This window comes from Lutjanus erythropterus, chromosome 17 (assembly GCF_056507025.1).
Source record: "Lutjanus erythropterus isolate fLutEry1 chromosome 17, fLutEry1.hap2, whole genome shotgun sequence".
In the NCBI taxonomy this organism is placed as follows: Eukaryota; Metazoa; Chordata; class Actinopteri; order Lutjaniformes; family Lutjanidae; genus Lutjanus; species Lutjanus erythropterus.
Window position 1 is genome coordinate 28753898 of NC_139333.1, and position 19959 is coordinate 28773856.

The following is a 19959-nucleotide window of genomic DNA, read 5'->3' on the forward strand; positions in this document are numbered from 1 at the left end:
TTGCATTTGCATTTGGCGAGTGCTGGGTACTAATTTTGGACCCTGACCCTGAATATGATCAAAACTGGGATAAGACTCATAACGATTTGAGTCACGTAGCAGCCGATCTCTGAATCCAGCAGCCAGCAGATGTCTGTGTCAGGACTTCCTCATGTCTCTAGGTCTCTGTGTGCTGGTCATTGTTTACAGTCTGATTTGCAACTTGAGACTTTGTTGTTTAATCTCTAAAAACAGATGTCTGCATATGAATGCAGATACATTTTTAAAATGCAACAGAAATATTTTTTTTCCTGCATCATCTGATCTAAAGTATTACAGACTCCATTGTAAGGATTTCAGTGAGGTGAGCATCTGCGTGTCTAAGATACGCAGCCTCATCTTGAAATCTCAGCGGTGTTGTATGTGGGGATTCTGTGAGACAAGCTGGATTCTGACTCACATATTAAGAAACCTGCTCTCACATGTAAAACAGAGAGAGATTCCTGTTGGCTGGGGGCAGTTTTAGGTTTGGTTTTCAGGCACGAACAAGCTGCTGCAGCTCTAAAGCTTCCCTGATCTCTCTGCGGAGAAACCTGCCGAGCTGAATTCACTTTTGTCTCCAGACTGAACTGAATTCATCGAGGCGTTGATTCAACAAGGTGCTGAAAACCTTCCTCAGGGTTTTCCGCCCTTTATGATTAAACAAAGCAGTTCCTTATTAGATTAGATTGTTTGGCAGTTAATTCACACAAAAGTGCAGGTTAAAGTTTGGGAAATGTTCTGAATAACTGCCAGTTTTTTATTATGTTATAGACAGAGGGAGCTCAACAACTGACATTAAACCAGGTTTTTTAAATGCTGATATCTAAGTTTGGTCACAGAGGAACAATCAGCTCCATGTAGTGGACACATGTTGACATCTTAACAAATTGACAGGAGTTGACTATTACTGCTTGGTTCCAGCAGACACGGCTGTTTTTTGTTACGGCTGTGCTGAGGCTGCCACAGCTGAGTGTGACCATCCTAGAAAAGACTTATGATCTCACCAGAAACACCGCAGAGCATCACTGAAGTGGCTCACCGCTCCGCTCCGCTTCAAGTACTCGCCGAGTCAGTTTGTGACTGATGCTGCATCAAACTACGCAGAGCAGATCGAACGTGCAGGAAGTCAGACACAGAAACAACATGGAGAATACAGTTGATTTTCAAAATAAAAGACTCTATCCATGTTAGAAACACAAAAAACAAGGAAAATCAACAAAATCTGAGCAAGTCAACATAATCAGGTGGGCAAAATGCTCTACTGCCGAAACAGTTAACTAAAACTAAACTGAAAACTAAAACTAGTTGAGAAAAAAAACTTTTAGTTATCTGAAATAAAAATAAAAACTAGACTTTAGAAAAGAATGAGAACTAACTGGAAAGATATTGTGGTCTTACAAAACTAACTAAAAAAATAAAAGATATGCTGGAAAAGTTTTATTCGGTTGTCAATTTGGTCAAATTTACCAACAAATGATGAGGCACTTCTTCATCTGTTGTAAATCTTGTCTCTGACAAATCCTCACCATATTATATTAAAAACTACTAACTAACACTGAAACTAATCTTAACTAAAAGAAAACATTTTTAAAAATGAAACTGAACTAAGCAAACCCTCTCTGGAAGCTATTTGAAACTAAACTGAATTGAAAACTAAAATTAAAAACTGAATCAAGGCGTCATCTAGAGACTTACAGGTGAAACATTTAGAGGATTTTCTCCCAGGAAACTTTTTATTTCAAGAGACAAAAAAAATCCCCCAGGATGAAGGGAGATTTGTGTGCAGGGTGAATTTCAACCAGAACAAACTGAGCGTTCCAGGGTTGTTAGATAAGTAGAAATTTGTGTATTCATATTGATCATCCACCTCCAACCTTGGCTTTGGTGTTGAAGAAGCATTTTCTGTCTGTTAAAATAAGCTCCTCTTATTACTCCTGGCTCGTCTGGAAACAACAAGTCAGTCCACTGTCCTGTGACCTTTACTGTCGATACTCCTCCACACTACACTCATTAGGCTGTTTGTTGTTGCTGTTGCACCATTGTTGGTAAACCAGATACACTCCGGTACATGAAAACTCTACAATAGACTGTCAGCTGGTCCTGAGGATCCTTGAAAAGGAGTTTGCACCACAGTGGAAGCTACTTTAAACATTTTTCTGTTGACATAAGAGCTGTATTATTTTCATGGTTGGTATTATAGCTCAGTACTGAGGAGAATACCCACTGATAATATTGTACATATGATGCATCCTACTCCATTTTAATAGTGATCAACTACTCCCAAAAAGTAGCCAAAGGATATATTATATATTTATTTTTTGCCTTTCTAGAAGACAAAACATGATAAAATAATAAAAGGCCCTTTAGGGTTCCAGTGGACAAACATAATTCACTGCCCTCTAGGAAGCAAGTGTAGTGGACAAAACATAATGAAGTGTCCTCTAGGATTGTAGTTTAACTTGAAGTCACATAGTAAAACAGCTTTAATGTAAACCAGGCACTGGAACGGTTTGATTATTAGTGCATCTCAACTTCCTGTGTGATGGTTCTCATATTATTTTGGATCACCCGCAGTTTGTTCCTAAGTTTATCTGTCAAGCCACTGTACCAAGCAGATCATGTATAATCAAAATGACAGTGTCACTGATGACACGAAGTTCCTTAACAGAAAAGTCAAAAAGCCTCGTTCTGTGAAACAGGAACTTGGTAGTAGGTGGTATTTTAGTAGTGATAGATTGGCAGGAGAGTGACTGTTCCAATATTATTCCTAAATATGAGACACTCATCTGAGAAACAATTTCAGCTCCATTACAAGAGCCTTTCATCGTATTTGTTCTTGACAGCTTCTTCTTAGATCCAAACAGGATTGACTCAGTTTTATCCAGATTTATTGAAAGCTTTTCATCTATAAGCCACTCTCATACACTTTATAATTAATAACCAGGAGTTTATTTGACATCTTAATCTTTCCTTTAAGATGGAGGAGGATTGCGACATGCCTAAGACTCTTGTTAAGCTGAGGCGGACCCCGTCTGACACCCCTCGACCCGCCTCCACCCCGCCTGTGATCGCAGCATCAGCCATTCAAGACGAGGACGACGAAGAGAAGATTATTGCTGAGCTCGAGGTACAGTCATTGATTTATCAGTTCCACAGAGGTTTGATGTTTGTATTGATTTGTGTTGCTCATGTCGCTGTGATAACATGTTTCTGCCACACTCTTTCATACAACCACCCCACGGATCAAAGATATTTCAGAGAACACCTGTAAAAGATTGTAATAAACAATGCAGCACCCTGCCAAAGGCCACGCCCACCCCTCCCTGCACCTTTGGGTCCTTGGGCAGAAAGGTAAACCTCCAGCAGCCCTCTCCGTCTGCCACGCCTGTGGACTGTGCTTCTACTTCCTCTGACTGACCTCTACTGGAAAACTTTTTTTTTTTTTAATTCTCTACTTTACTCAAAACTTTATAACCACTAATACACTGAGTGTCCACACGGTTCAGAGTCCACGTCCAAGTGAAAATACAAAAACTGAGTCAGATGGATTTACACATTCATCTGCTGCAGCGTTTGTGTAAAAAGTTTCTGTGAGAGAAGAAAGAACACGTTTCAGAATCTGTTTTCAAACTAAGAAACATACGAAGCAAGTCTGATTTTAACCTGTACTTCCTTTTTTTCCCACAATATTTTTATTTAAATTTAAACAACATCAAATACAGATTTTTATATACACTGTGAAAAAATTGCTTAAAAATATCAGTCTCTTTCAAAGCCTGAGATAATGTCCTCAGATGTCCCCTGTTCACAACTCAAAGACGTCCAGCCTGCTGTCAGAGGGGAAGGAAGTAACCAGCAAACACTCAGATTCCAGAAGGTTTTCTAACAATCAATCGATCATCAGTTCAATAGTTAACAGCCAATCAAGTAATCATTACAGCTCTTAGAAACAAAAACAAAACAAACTCAAAACAGAGTAGCTCCTCCTAGTTTAACAGAAGGTAATCTATATAAATTGGAATAAAACAACAAAATATAACAAATAAATAAAAGTTCTAAAAGATTGTAAACTGTATCGTCCACAGAAATTAGTCATCTTGATCATCTGTTGAATCTAAATTTGATGAAGGATCTTTATCTGTTCTTAAATATGTGCTGTTTATCCTTTAATATGTCAGATATCCTCTCTAATGGAGGTTTGATAGCATCTGTCTCCTCCATTAAACAAAGCTATGTCTGTAAATATTTTTCCATAACTGTGCAATACATTTTTTGGCGTACAGCAAGCTGAGGTCTATAAATACTCGTTAATTTTGACCATAATTATTTTTCTCTGGATATAAGCCCAACAGAAAAAGCGCTCAATTTCATTTCAATCAGAGGTTTATTAGAGAGAACTGAAATTGTTAAATACTATAAATGGATTGGATTGTATAGCTTATAAATACTGGTAAATATGTGGATATATGTCATAAGATACTTATCTATTTTTTTGTAGTGCAGAAATGCCAGACAAGGTTTGAACTCGTTTAGAAACGTTGTCCCTATTACACGGATAGTCCAGCTGACAAAAAGATAAAGTAAAAGACATAATAAAATGTCCCTCTCATCTTTTTCACAAAAAATTAAAGGCTGTACATCAACAGTAGGATGTTATTGTTGTTCTTTTCAAACCTTTTTTTTAAGCTGCCAAATATTGATATCAGTATCAGGTTTTTTTTATAATGCATCAGGGAAATCACATTTTCATGCAATAAACATCATGGTAAACTCGTCACTCCTAAATCCTGAAATACTACTTTTAGTCCCAAATTCTAGTAAAATTCCAGAAGAAACTAAAACATAAATATCATGTCTTTATATTGTATCACTTGGGGTACCGTGTGGTTTGAGTTGCAGATGCTGAGCTGAACTTCTCTTTCTAACCTTGTTAACGTTTCCTCTGCTGACTTCAGCTTCCTGCTGCCTGTTAGAGCTTCCTGTGATCTTCATGTGTGTTTCATCCTCTCAGTTAACCACAGCTTTAACGTGTAAAACATAAACCTTGTAATTGATGGTGTGATGTGCAGTGAGTCATTGATTGAAGCGGATGATGTATTTAGTTCTTCTTCCTCGCAGACTGTGAGCAGCGAGTGCACTTCTCGACAGCTCCGGTGACACATTTAGCCGAGCAAAGAGCTCTTGTTTTTGTTGGAATTATGGCGCAAACGGCGCTGAGCAGGTAGCTGTCAAAATAAAGGACAGCGAGGGGGAGGGAGGGGGAGGGAAGGTGAGGGAGGGGATTTCAGGTTCAGAGCTGCAGACAGACATGTTTCTCTGAAAGAATCTATTTTCTCACAGGCAGGTGTTTTAAATTCAGATCCTGTTTTTATTCACTGAAGGCGTTTAGGGCACCGTGCTGTGTTTAAACTTCGTGCCAAAAGTGATTAATGTCAGCAGAATGAAAGTCTCTTTCTAATGTTACTCATTTAAAGAATGTTTCCCACAGCAAAACATTTTCATTGTCAGTCTGCACGCTGTTTACTAATCCATTCAAGGTTAAAAACCAAAACTGGACACGTCTGGGACTGTAACATTTCTTTACTTTGTTTTTATTTGTTTATATGCACAGTAAAAGAAAATAATAAATAAAAAAGGCAGAGGGAAAAACAGTAAAAACAGCTTCAAAAAGCCACGAGGTTGATCATGTGACTCCCTTTGAGGAGAGAACATCACATTTCAGGAGCAAAATAACTTCAGACACCAGTCTGTATTTATTTTTTTATACAAATAAACATATTTTACAAAAGAAAGGGGAAAACAAACATAAACAAAGCTTGGGAAGAGGGTGTTGTATGCATTTCTACTGTCTTTGTGTCCACGTTGTCCTTAGATTTTTCCACATATGAGAGCGTCTTCCCATTTTTCATTCTGTATATAGATTTATATAGATGACATAATGTGTGGCAGCAGATTTTCAAAGTTAAATGTGCACATTGAAATGTGAAAATGTTTAACTTCTGTGAAATTACGTGACTATATATGTACTATATCTGTGCAAAAGCCAGTTGAAAGATGCATTAAGTGGCCAAAAATATCAGCAATCATTGTGTCATTGTTGTGTTTTTTTTGTGTCACTGTGCACAAAGATAGCGCCATTAAAAAAAATGATTTACCCAGTTTGGTGTGGAAGAACGTTGCTGGCCTGCCTGCACAGAGCTCTGACCTCAACCTCATCCAGCACCTTTGGGATGAACTGGAACACTGTGAGCCAGACCTTGGACCTCATTAATGTTCTCGTGTCTGAATGGGAGCAAGTCCCTGCAGTCAAGTTCAACAGCTGGTGGAAAGACTAAAACCAGAGGAGTGGAGGCTATTAGAGCTGCAGACTGATGCCCATGGTTTATTAAGGAGATGCTGAACAATCGTTGTATTTTTGCGTGTCCACATACTTTTGGCTTTGTAGCGTGCGTTTATGGCATGAATGATGATGTGAGATTGTCAGTTTCAACAACATGTATTTTCTCTTGGCTCCCACAGAACAGCAGTAACTCTCCGGGGCCGGTGAAGGGCCCCACCGTCGCCGCCCGGCTCAAACACCTCCAACAGGGCAGCCTAGAGAGGCCCAAAACCCGCAAGCAGAAAGAGGACTTCCCCAAAGTCCAGGGCCAGCAGCAGGTATTCCACTTCTAAACCCTCCACCTCTGACGCTTCGTCTGCCTCTCTGCTGTCACTTCAAAGGAAGTTTCCCCCCTCCGACTTCTGCGTGATGAGAAAAACTGTATAGGCCCTACCAGCAGACAATATGAGATTACACAAACACCAGAGGGGGAAGTATCTACAGAAACCCTGATTTTTACCAGTTCTTGATGTGTGTTTTGAGTTACTGGATCTAACCTAGCTTGCTTAGAGATCAAGTTTTTGTCGTACGAGTATGTCGATGTTTTGATTTCCTGGGGAAGGTCTTGGTGGTGCTCGTGACTGATTACACTAGCTTTATTACAATACATCTTATTCAGATACATCCTTTGCCTCCATTGGGCGACATAATCTTCAGTAAAGCCACGGAATGATTTCATATCTCAAGGTCGAAGCGATGATGTTTCCACCATGATCCAACCATGCATTCTCTCACCGAATCCTCATCTCTCACTCTATTCATCCAATAATTACCACATGCTGCTCTTTTTGTATCACCCATCCTTTAAATCTCAAGGTAGTGCTGCAGCAGTCGCACAGTATCTCAGTACACTGGTGTGGCTGGTAATGAACAGCCTGAAAGGTCCACGTTCCAGCCAAAAGGCCAATCCATTAAGCTAGTTTACTCAGAATTGCCTTTCAACAGCTCTAATGCTACGACTTATTATGCAAGATGACGCGAGAGAGGCACGAGTTCTAAGGTTACCAGAAAAAGCTGTTTTTGTAAGACATTCTTTTCAGTTTAAAGTGTGCAATAAATATATTTCTTAAAGAAGAAAAGGGGGGCTTTGTGACAGAAAACTGAGCAGCAGAGGAAAAATAAAATATATAAGGAACTGAAAAAAGCTGCAAGGATTTAAATCATATCAGCAACTTTACACCTAATTATGAAATTTAATGCTACTGAATTTATGTTGTTGAAATAACCCTCTTGGAAATTTCACAAAGGTCATTTCAAGTTGTGCAATTGATAAATTTGATTTTATTGAGCTTTAAAGGGCGACTCCAGCTGCGTTCTCTTCCAGGTCTTTCAGATGGAAACTCCCACTCAAACATTACAGGTTACAGCACTGATGACCTTCCTTCCCTCAGCGCAGGGGGTTTATATGTAGCAGCGTCATCATGCAGAATCCTTCATCAGGTCACGTGGGAAAGCATTTTTAGAAGAAAAAAACACTGCTCTGAAAATACACACGATGGAGTTTGACTCCATTGACAATCTCACTGCTCGCCAGACTCCATTAACATTTTGCCCAATTTAACGTTTATGAGCATCAGCGCCTATTAGTGATTTTTTACGACTCATAAACTAACTAACTCGTTTAACAAACATTGGACATTAATTTTTCTCTCATTAATGTGAAAGACAAACAGTCATTCTAGTCCTGAATGAAAATTTCAAAGGGGAACACTGCTGCTGTAGTTTCCTTGATCTCTGATGACACATTGTGGACATTTCATGATTTTATAATTAATTAAATATATTACAGATTTCTACTTCAGTAAAACTATATTCACTTTTCACAAGTAAAAAATCTATTAATTGATTGTTTGCGAAATTCAAACACAAAATTTTCAAAAACAAAATGAAAAATTTGACTTAACTACTCGGCTAACAGGCGATCGGACATCTGTCCTATCAGGTTACATTCTGTCAGTCACATGACTCACAAGAGAAATAATTCACAAACATTTTTTAAATTGCAAAACTTGAAATGACTTTTGATGAATTACAAAGAGCATACCTGCCAACATCTAGGTTTTAAAATATTTAGGAGGACACTTTGACAAAAGCTAACAACGACTTCAATTTATCTGAGCCAATGAGAGCAGAGAGCAGCTGAGTACACGCCCTTTGAATTGGGTCGTGTGTTCATATGTTATGATGACAGATGGATTGTAATTGCAGTGTTTGGATCGTGTTTCATAGATGATGTGGCAACTCGGGTGATGTCATACATATATACAAAACATATATATCTGTGCATGAAGATTATTTGTAGTAAAGTTTGAGGGCCGTGCAAATGGTGGGAATTTCCTGGATGGAACATTAAAACAGGAGTGTTGGCAGGTCTGACAAAGAGTAAAATTCAAATAACATAAATCCATAAAGATGGATGTCAGAGTCAAATTATTCAAAGTATTCAGTGGATGAATTTCATAATTAGGTATTTAGTTTCATGTAAAATTTGAATTATCCTGGAATTTCTTTGCTTCCAATCCTTCATCCTCACATACAGACTCAAACACAGGAGACGCGACAGACCACCTCGATTCTGAAACTGTAAAGTCGCCCAGCAGCGACATGTGGAAGCTGAAAAAGGTTCACTTTATGCAAACGTCCTCTTGGAGAAAAACGGTTGCTCTCATTTCTACGCCTCTGCATTGGAGGCATTATTCCACATGGAACAGGTGTTTTCTACTTCAGCTTCAAGTACTTCAAACAAAACTGTCAGCAGCGTCTCCATTAAATCTAACTTTAACAAACTACTGTGACAGTAAATAAGAAAATGTTGCATGAAAAGACGTGGCTCAGGTAAAGCAGTACTCCCTCCTGCACCAGTATAGCGACAGCAGAGTCCAGTCGGGGCTGAATATGTAAATGAACAGGCTTCAGGCTCATGAGAGGCCGGAATGAGAGATGTCTGAGTCTGTATGTGTGAACGGGAGGTTAAAGTCGGTACTTGGCCGTTGAACTCTGAAGCCTTTTAGATGTGAAGCTCCACTCGTCTTATCTGCTCCTGCAGACGCTCCGAGCTGCCCCCGACCTGCTGAGTGGAGCAGCCTTGACCCATCCTCCTCTGCCACGGAGCTTTCAGAAAATACCCACACAGAGAAAATGTTAACACATCCAGCCAGGCAGCAACTTAACTGCTCCACAATCCACGAGTTCACCGAGACTCATCGTCTCTGTTACTGCATCTGCGGCAGTTTCAGGAATTCACTCTGATTAATTCATGACTTTACCCATTAAACATGCAGGACCTCATTTATACATTTATTTACAGTTTATCTTTGCCAAACACCCTCTAAAAGCAGCTCATCCACAGGAGTCCAGACGTATTTAGAGACTTTTATGTATCAGGTTATGACTCCCCAGAAAGGACAGTGTCTTTGACAATAGCTTCCATTAGCCGTAACAGCAATTAGCACATTGCTAACATGGCTGACCTCCACTTGACACGGCGGTGCCATCTGGGCGAGTGTGGCGCTTCGCTCTGCACAGAGACCTCGAGGATTAGTATTCAGGGCCGGTTGTATCTTGCGCCGGTCTGAATATCAACTCATTTCCCTTTTATTGCTTTTTAAAAATTCAGCACCCAAAGAGCCTGAAAGCAAACGGTCAAATAATGTTTTCTTTGTGCATAAATTCCACTTTCAGATCAGGAGTGAGCTCATGGCTTGAGATTATATCATCAAACATGGTGTTAATGTTGAAAACAAAGACATCATTTCCTCCTCAATATGAAAATTATCTGTAGAAAATGGAGACAGATGATGTGTGTAATTATTTGTTTCAGCATCAGTAGATAAAGACGCCTCTCTGTCATACAGTGTTGTGGCTCGTGGGTGAAATGAAGCCCCGTTTATAACAGTTAAGTAAAGAATAACAACACAGTGAAACAGTCGCACACATCGGGGGCAACAAAAGTTTAACTGCTGCCGTCTCAGTCACTTTACTGTTAGTTTATTTTTTAATCTTTTCTGTTGTGGGTGAAGGAGGCAGGAAACATGATGCTTGTTTGAGGATCAACAGAAGTGGTGTGCTGTGTGCGCTCGCCTCCGGCAAATCAACGGATTTGGATTTTAAAATGTTTGTTAACCAGAGGCTGTTCGGCCTTGTTCAGACTGCCAGCAAAAATCTAGTGTTTTTTATTTTGCCATGTTCAGATTTTATCACATGGAAGCTCATTTCCACCAGTGTGATGAAGAAAGAGGAAGGTCCTACAATAAACTGGACAATGATCACACCTGCTGAGTCATGGGAATCATGGGACTATTTTGATAAACTTTGATAAACTCAAAATAGTCAAGTTTCTCACTAAATCGTTTCGAGAATGAGTCATAAGTCTAAACATGAAACAAAAACTCCCTACAGAGGCCAAAAACCAGTTGCATTTGGGTTTTTAAAGGAGAACATTGATACTATTTGGTGGCAAGGAGCTTCACATGGTCGTGAAACCAAAACAAGCTAAAAGTCCCTAAAGTTCATCTCTACATGTGAGCTCAGTACAAAACTGATAGAAGTGATGCCCAAAACTACAAAAACAGTTTTATCCTGTATTTTTTATCCTGAGGTTTTTAAGCAGTTTTTTCTCTCACGGACAGATTGAAGCTGCATCCATCATGTACAGATTCACTCTTCAGACATACGTTCCCCAAACGTTCCTCTACACGCCCGGACACATAAAATGCAATTCTTGCAAATCAGATCCAAGCCACATTTGGAGGCGATTTAAAATTGTGATTCCGGTCATGTTTTTAAAGATGTGTCTCAGTCCAGACGCTCTGGACACTCGAATCTGATTTCAGAGTGTCTTTTGTGTTACTTGCAACGCAACATACAACATCAAATTCAGAGTAACAGGAGTACATCAGAGCTGCTGAACAGAATCGATGCTGCTACTAGCAGAGCTTTCTGGAGTCGAGCCCTGTGCAGGACTGTTCTCTTAATCCCACTCCCGCTAAATGTCTGACCATCACCACCCACAAGCACAAACACTCAGACAATTCACCCCCGCAGAATATTACAGCTCCATTGATTTTGTGTCTTCTATCCTTCCAGAGGCATGGAGTAGCTGCGTCATCTCAACCCAGAGGTGCCAGATTTGTGTCTGTTGTATATTAATACTTTTGCACTTTTGCATCTTTGTCAGTAACAACAACTGAAAATTAGGTTCAGATGTCAGACGTCCTTCTTGTCCTCATTTGTTGAGTCCATCTTCTGGTTAACCAGCCAAATCCTGGGACATAGAGTTTTTTATTGTTCGACCTCCTGCTCTCGTGAGAGAGATACCGCAGGAACAATCTGTGGACAGACACTGAAATAAATTGTCTGCTGGCACTTTGGAGGGTTACGTCTCTACACGGACTTGAGAGTGTGATTATGTGGAGGGCGTCTCCAGTGTACGTAGTTACTGACGTAGTTACCTGCGCAGATAGGTTGATGACGTCTGGACACACAAATCCGATCTGATCATTTGCAAAGAACAGTCTGTCTTTACAATCTGATTTGAGAAACAAACTGCCTGCAGTCTGAACAAAGCTCTGAACCACAGCATCAATGTACGAGAGCTGCCAAAACAAAATGACCAAATATTATCTCAGAATTTCCCTCTTTTTGTTGACCTTAATTTTTTTGATTCCGTGGCAAAACACCCACGGTTTCTTTCCGAGTTTGATGGAAAAGTTGCTGCTCTGCTGCATAAAAAGAGGCGGTGCACTTTCTAATCCGTTTTCAAGCCTGGGTGGTGCACCTGTCTGCTCGTCCTTTTGTTCCTGAGAGCACTGAGAGAACCACAGATGTACCGGTGTCCCCCTGAGGCACCAGGCAGCACCTTGTCACCACAAACTGTTCTCTTTCATTGTTGAACGTAAGCTGTTGTCAAGCTGGGATTCTTCCTCCTCGTACACCCTCTTCCAACACAGTTACAGACAATATGAGCATTCAGAAGACGTGAAAGGCTTTTTAAGTGTGTTTCATTCAGTCAGTCTTTTCTTCAGGCATTACAGTCGGCTGTTAATCCTCACCAGTCTGCACAGAATCATCTTCATCCAGGCGCTGTGAGACAAAACTGATTTTTCCTTTGATCTTGTTCCTCGTACAGAAGCATTATTGTCCCGCGGAGTCTTTACTTTAGAGGATAATTACAGTTTATCACAACTTGGGTGTTATTTTTGTAGTTATAGCCAATGTTTCTATCAGTAATAATATTATTGCAGCAACCAAATTAGAGGCCAGGCGGGTCAAGAAACATGAGCAGCTGAATGATCAGACAGGTTGTAAACAAACCTCCCAATTAGCCAAATTTATTTCGAAGAGAAAAACTAAGATTAAATGCAAAATTATGACTCAAGATCAAGTTCTTCAACTTTGACCCACCGTACGTGCTGGGGTTGTGCACACAGTTTTCCAATGAAATGATATATTATGATTGACGGTGAAGAGATAAAAGATTGAATAAGATATTCATTAGCACCTGTGCTTAAAGCAGCATCAAAGGCTGTGCACACGCACACAGGTGTTTATAGTTACCCGGCGACATCAGAACAGTGCTAATTTTCGACGGGTCTTCACAGTACATCAAGAAGTTCATAAAAACACTCTGGGTTCTTTCACACCTCGTCTGGTCTGGACTTTCTGATTTTCTAGTTTGATCCAGACAAAAGTACAGGTGTGAAGTTTCCCCCTGGATTAAACAAAGGACACGGTTTTGATATAGATCAAGTTCAACCCCAGTTTGCTCTGGTTCTAGTGTGAAAACATTTTGGGGGGGGGGGTAGTTCAGCGTTGCGAACCAATTATGCGAAGATCTGTTTGGCTATCATCGACACAAAAACGCCAATGACAACAAACAAAAATGAGCAGAGGTCAAACGTGAATAGAGGAGGAGACAAATGACAAATTAACATTTGGTTCAAGAGTCAGTTGCAAAAACTCACTGAAGTTCTGACACTTTTCAGTTATTTTGAGGGGGATAAAAGACAAACTGACAACACGTCAGCGTCAGACAGCCAAACCAATCAATGTCTCTCGTACGGGGAGATGCAAACTTTATAATGTAACAAAAACATGATCCTCTGTTCAGGAGTGCCTCAGCAGAATTATAATAATAATACAAGATTTATTATTATGTAAATATCACATAAACTGTAACCTCTAATGGCCTGCCAGTCAGAACATCTTTCATCATGTCATAAAACTGCCACCTTTCACCTGCCGTGAAGCTGCTCTGCTCCACAAACCCACAAAAATGGAAGCGCTCTTCAGAATAACAGACCTGTCAAGCAGACCAGCAGCCCCACTGACAAAAAATCAGAGGACCTCCCAGCCAAGTAGAATTTGCAAGTATGATGCAGCTTACATAAGGTATGGATCAACTGCCGCCACGCGAAAAAATGGTTCCGAGTGCCCCAAATGTAAGCTCTGTTTCGAGAATGAATGATAAGTCTGAACCTGAAACAGAAGCTCCCTACAGAGGCCAGAAACCAGTTGGGTTTTTAAAGGAAGGCACTTGACATGGGAAAGTGGGTCGTGAAACCAAAACAAGCTAAAAGACCCTAACATGCCGAGTTCATCTCTACATGTGAGCTCTTTCACAGGATGCCTACTCATTCGATCCATCGTTAAAATAAAATATTGATTAGTGCAGCTTCAGTGATTCCTGGTACCTGAAGCCCAACACTGTTTACAACATGTCTGATTGTCTGCTCATGTTTTTTACCTCATTGGAGTTTTTTTTCCCCAAACCTCAGCAACGTCATCATAACTACAAAAATAAGACTCAAGTTTTATCCTTTATTCTAACTTTTCTTGAGGTTTTTCATTCAGTTTTTACTCTCAAGGACAGACTGAAGCTCCATCCATCATGTACAGATTCACTCCTCAGACGTACGTTCCCTCTGTGGTGAACGTTTCTCTACACGCCCGGTGCAGTAAACAGTTTCAGTCATTAATCTTCCTCAACCTAACTTGTTTGTCCTCCTCACGACCCTTTTGGCTCGCTGAACACTTGGATGGACAAACCGTCAGCAGCCGTGTGCGGCTCAAAGATGAGTAACCAGAGGGAAACTGTGTGTTTCAGTAATGCACAGAGCCGTTCATTAGCACTGGCAGCAGAGAGGGACCAGGGGACGGACGGTTCTGGTTGTTTTTCCAGTTGGTTTATTTATTCGAAGCATAAAGGAGCCTCAGAGACTCCTGCTGCTGCTGCTGCTGGTGTTTAAAGAAAGATCAGGTCAGATAGAAGGAAATGTTTTCTTAGCAACACCCAAGAGCCTCGGCTAATAGAGAGAAACACACTCCTCTCTACCTTGTCTCCTTTTCCTACAGCTCCTCTCCTTCATTTACCCTCCTTTCCTTTCCTTTCCTTTCCTTTCCTTTCCTTTCCTTTCCTTTCCTTTCCTTTCCTTATTTTGTTTTATTTCTTCTCATTTCCTATAATCTCATTTCTCTCGTTTCCTTTTTTCCTTTCCTTGCCACATCTCTGTACATCTCTTCTCCCTCCTCTTCCTCGTTCCTTTTACAATTCCTCTTCTTGCGTCCTCTCCTTGTCTTTGCTCTCCTTTACCGACTTGTCTCCTCTCCTTGTTTCCTCTCTGCATCTGTTTCCTTCCCTCTTCTCTCTTTTCTGTCTTCTCCTCTCATTTCTCCTTGTTTCATTTTGTTCCACCTCCTTTCCTTGCCTGATCTCCTCTCCCCTTTTCCTTTCCATAAATCTCCTTTCCTCACCTTTATCCATCCTTATCTCGTCTCCTTCTTTACCCCGTCTCTCTTATTCTTTCATTTCTTGTATCCTCTTCTTGTTTCTTTTTCTTGTCTTGTCTCCTTGTTTTCTTCCCTTATTATCTCACCATCCTGTTTCCTCTTCCTCTTTCCTCTCCTTTCCTCTCCTTGTATCCTCTCCTTGTTTTTCCTCTGTTTCCTTGTCTCCAACTTCTTGTTTACTCTCCTCCTTGTTTTCTTTCCTCTCCTCCTATCAGATGTGTCCTTTCTCCTCTCCTCACTCTGCTGTCTCCTCTTGTGCCTGACACGATCCCTCCTCCCCTGTCAGATAGATTTCATCCCTCCTTCACCTCCCTCCATTCCTCCTTCCTTCCTCCCTGCAGAGGAGGAGGAGAAGAAGAAGAGCTGAATCAGGACAGATTTTTCTGTCCCACAGCTCTGACAGCAGAGCTGCTCTGTGATCACAGCAGCATCATCTCTGCCTGGTTGCAGCTCAGCGACGGCCACACTCTTCTTCTTCTTCTTCTTCTTCTTCTTCTCCTCCTCTCTCTCACGAGGACGATGCACCAAAACCTGACGTCCCCGGTGGCCAATAAGGAGTTAGAAATGCAGAGTAGTGGTAGAGCAGAGGAGGAAAACCCTTGCAGCATTTCAGACACACAGATGTGAGATTTAACAAAAACTTGAAATACATTTTTGTCTGTTTGTAAATTTTGATTTTTGTCTTTTTTTCTTTTCCCCCTCCCTGTCACTGCTTCTTGTTTTCGTCTTGTTTTTGCTCTTAAATCTTCCCTCTCTGCTTGCTTTTTTTGGGGCAGTGCTGAGGTTTTGTCACTGACGGCTGCAGAAACGCTGCTCATCCTTCTGGCCAATCACCAATCAGTTTCCCTCCACTGCTTCTTCTCCTCACATCATTTTAGTCTGTGAGCCCGTGTTCCTTTCCTTCCTTTCCTTCCTCTCCCACTCCTCCGCTTTGCTTCCTTCATCCTCTGTCTGCTTCTCAGGTCTCAGCTGGACTAAATACGTGAGGAGCGAGTACTCGGATCATTCTGGTTCAGACCTTGAAGGCGTGAGATTTTGTCATTTGTACAATTTGTCCCGACTATCAGCTAGAGGTCACCAAATTATCACAGTAGGGGATCAAATAGGTTGTAAACACACCGATAATTACTTCACTGTAGTTCTGTTCCACATTAAATACACATTTATGTATTTAGAGGTCGCTGCATCGGCTCTGGACCTGCAGTACGAAGCAGTGTGGGGATTTCACTTCTAACATCTGTGTTGCAAATTCATCATCCACCATATCTAACAATCCAACACAAGATCTGTGTCCCAGTTCCATACTGCACACTAATTCAGAGCAGGTTTTACTTAATAATGCTCAAAGAAGTTGATTATGCAACAATCGTGATGGAAAATTTTAAATAAGTAGGGGCTGCAAATAATTTATCTGCTAGTTACCTTCTCGGTTAATTGATTAGTTGTTTGCTCTACAGAATATTAGAAAATCTCAGTCAGAGTTTCCCAAAGCCAAAGATGACAACCCAAAAATATTCAGTTTACTGTCATACAGGAGCAAAGAAACCAAAAAATTTTCACATTTAAGAAACTGGAATAAGAAAATTTTGACTTTTTTTCTTTAAAAATTGCTCAGTGATTAATCAATTATCAAAATGGTTGGTGATTAATTTACTAATCATTTCATAATTGATTAATCGTTGCAGCTCTAAAAAGAATGATGCAACTTTGTAGTTTTTATGAAGCAGCCGGTGTGATTTTTCAGATGAGCTCATCAGATAGTTGAGTAGTTTCAGAGACTTTCTCCACCGGCACCGAACCAAAGTCAGAGTAAAGGAGGTTCTGTGTCCGACATTTTCTGTGACCTTCTGAAATCAACAGTCTGACGTTCACACGTACCTCAGGCTGTGTTTGGTCAGCTGTGCCGAGGTGAGAAAGGAGCTTCTCTCTCAGCTCTAAAGTTGTTTTTACATCCCTGATAAAAACCTTTTTCTGTCACTTCTCATGTGAAAAAAGGTGCAACACGATGAAACATCTTCCAGGAGAGACTGAGACAGAAAATACACACCCTCATACCCGTATTTATCTCTATGATGGCCGTCTCTTCACTCCGTCTTTCAGTGTAGTTCAGGCCTGATAAAATCCTACATCTTTCAAACTGCACTCTCCTGTCTGAAACACCGGCTGCTAAAATCATCAGGGGTTGTTTTCTCAGACTTTACCGACCTTTTTTTATTTTGTTCGAAAGCATTTTATGCCTTTTTTCAGAGAACTGATTGGAGAAATCTGACAGGAAATGAAGGAAGAGAAAGACGAGAAACACCATGAAATAAAGACAACTCAGACTGGAGGCACTGAGATTTCATTTTCAGTGATGATTAAACTGAAACAGGAGGCATTTCGCTTCAGGTACCAATCAGGTTTCGACATTAACTATGACCTGTGGCCACAAAAAGTGACTCTGTGGCCACCAAATATTCCATGAGACTGTGAGCCGTCACCAACACGCCAACACAACGTTTCAGTGCCACAGATATCCCGATGATTTTACACCTTTTAGTTCAGAACTCAGATCTCGTCACTGGATACTAATATGTCGCGGCTACTAAAGTCTGGCTTTACTAAACCTTCTCCGTGTTTTTTACATAAGTTTACATTTACGGTGCCAAAATGTGCTCTGGCCATAAAGTTTAGGGGCTCTGTGACCCGATCCAGGAAGTCCAGTTTGAGTAACACATCTAAGAGTTCAGAGGTTTATCAGAAACTGTGATTTAAATCACTTTCCAGTCTTAAAATCATGTTTCAGTCATTTTCTCAACTGTCTTAACAGTTTAACAGAAGAAATATGTTCTAAATTAACGTTCTCTTGCATGTATTTGATTGGCCGATGCAGCATGGTGCCAGATGACGTTGCATTGTGACAAAAGTTGAGGCAGGTTCAACTTTTTTGCCAAAAGCCTATTAAGTTAGCCAGACTTTGACACTTTACTCTGATTGGATGAGGGTTTTTTTTTTTTTTTTTTTCTCACAGACACACTTTTAATCACAAGTACACGGATCTTTTATAGATGTTCCAATACATTATTTCTTCTTCTTCTACGTATCAGACGAGACTGAGCACTGGTCTGATTGTAGTGTGATAAAAACTGATGCTGCTGGGAAGCTGGGAGAATCGTTTCTGGGCTGATTCGTGATGTGATATCAGATCCATGAACAGACTCTCATACTCACCAAATCCTGATCCAGTATTTCAGGCTGTAACGCCTCTTTACAGACACTGGTTTAATCTTCATGTATAAATCTGTTGGAGCAGATGATGGTGAGAGAACAGCTTGATTCACACGGATCAATAATTTTCTGTACAATCATTCCTGCTTAATAACAGCAAAAAATCTAAACTATAACAGTTAATATATAAGATTAAAATTAGTATGAAGTATGAAACTGGGACACACTCAGTATTTCCTCTCAATTCTTCTGCAACATGTGTGTTTTTCTAATATTTCTTTGTCTTAAACATGAAATCAAACCCTGGATGTGACACGTTGGAAGGTTTAAAGCACAGAACTGTGAAGAGTCGAGATAAATAAAAGGTTTTCGAGGTGAAATATTATTAAACTGTGATGTGAAACACGTCCAAAAATGACAAGTAAAATAATCCTGCACACTCAGGCTCTGTGCCGCTTGACATTTTGCTGGAGGGAAATATTAATCTCACACTGCGAGTGTGTATTTATACCACAGGCAGAAATTAAATTACCAACGGATGTTTCAGTATATAGTTAATACATTTATGGAATGTATTAGTAGTCTCAGAAATAGCATTAAAAGCTAGCACGAAAATAGACGTTTAACGCCGTTAGAATATAACCTAAATCACTTCACAGATATATTGTATGTATATTAAATGATCATTTAGTTTTTGTTCTGGAGAAATCGCTTTATTAACATGTAAAAAAGAAAAGTATCATCTATGTTTTATATAATCAAGCTTTTTTTGTATTTTTATACTTGAAGAAGAGGATTCATAAGCATGTAACACATTTATTCTGTAAATTATTATTTTTCTGTGTTAAAGATTTTTTATTTTTTTTCTTGCTAACCATGAAACAAAACCATGACCACACTTTGTTGTCGAGGACCAGTCAGCGGTGGGAGGTACTCCGGACGGTTGTGACGGACTGAACAGTATTAAAGTACCACCACATTTCTAAAAAGCACATGATAATCTTCCTTCCACTGAAACGATCACCTCACTGATAGGACGCCCCATTTTATAGCCGTTTTTCCTCTATTATAACCAACCGATAGTGTTCGTACACGACACAGACTACAGTTTAAACTCTAGTGATGGTTTCTTGATGAATGTGTGATTGTTCAAACCATTTGTGGATGTTCAAAAATGTATATAAACCCAAATAATATATTACAAAAATTGATTTTATGTGGAAATTTTTTTAGACGGGAAAAAAAAAATCCAAAATGGCATGCATACTGTATACATTCCTGGAAATCTGCACGCTGGGTCAACAGAGGTCTCATTTTCTTGTCAATAATTCTGTGTATACCTGTGAGTGTATGATAGAGTAAACAAAAATTGTACAGTAACATAGATTTTTGTATTATGTTCAAAATGGGTCGATAAAGCCCCTTTTACTGTGAGAATAAAGAAAAAAAAACACTTATTATTCTAACTATTGAGAAAGATATTTGAATGATATTGTATATCAACTAAATACTGTTCCTCCAGTCTGAGAGTGATGCTTGCTGTGTGGGGTAAGTGTTGTTTGTGA

At 40.0% G+C, this 19959-nt stretch overlaps 1 protein-coding gene across 2 annotated transcripts in view; it reads left to right on the top strand.

Annotated features, from left to right (window-relative positions):
* Window positions 1–16566, top strand: part of srcin1b (SRC kinase signaling inhibitor 1b) — an 87791-nt gene extending 71225 nt beyond the window's left edge. The window contains exons 17-19 of one of the 2 annotated variants that reach the window (XM_084741103.1): window positions 2999–3148; window positions 3271–3372; window positions 6541–6693. In XM_084741103.1, the coding sequence (XP_084597229.1) occupies window positions 2999–3148; window positions 3271–3372; window positions 6541–6693 (405 nt within the window). Of the gene's footprint in view, window positions 1–2998; window positions 3149–3270; window positions 3373–6540; window positions 6694–15963 lie in introns of those variants that run through there. The other variant, XM_084741102.1, reaches the window with a different exon arrangement.
* Window positions 16567–19959: the final 3393 nt, after the last annotated feature.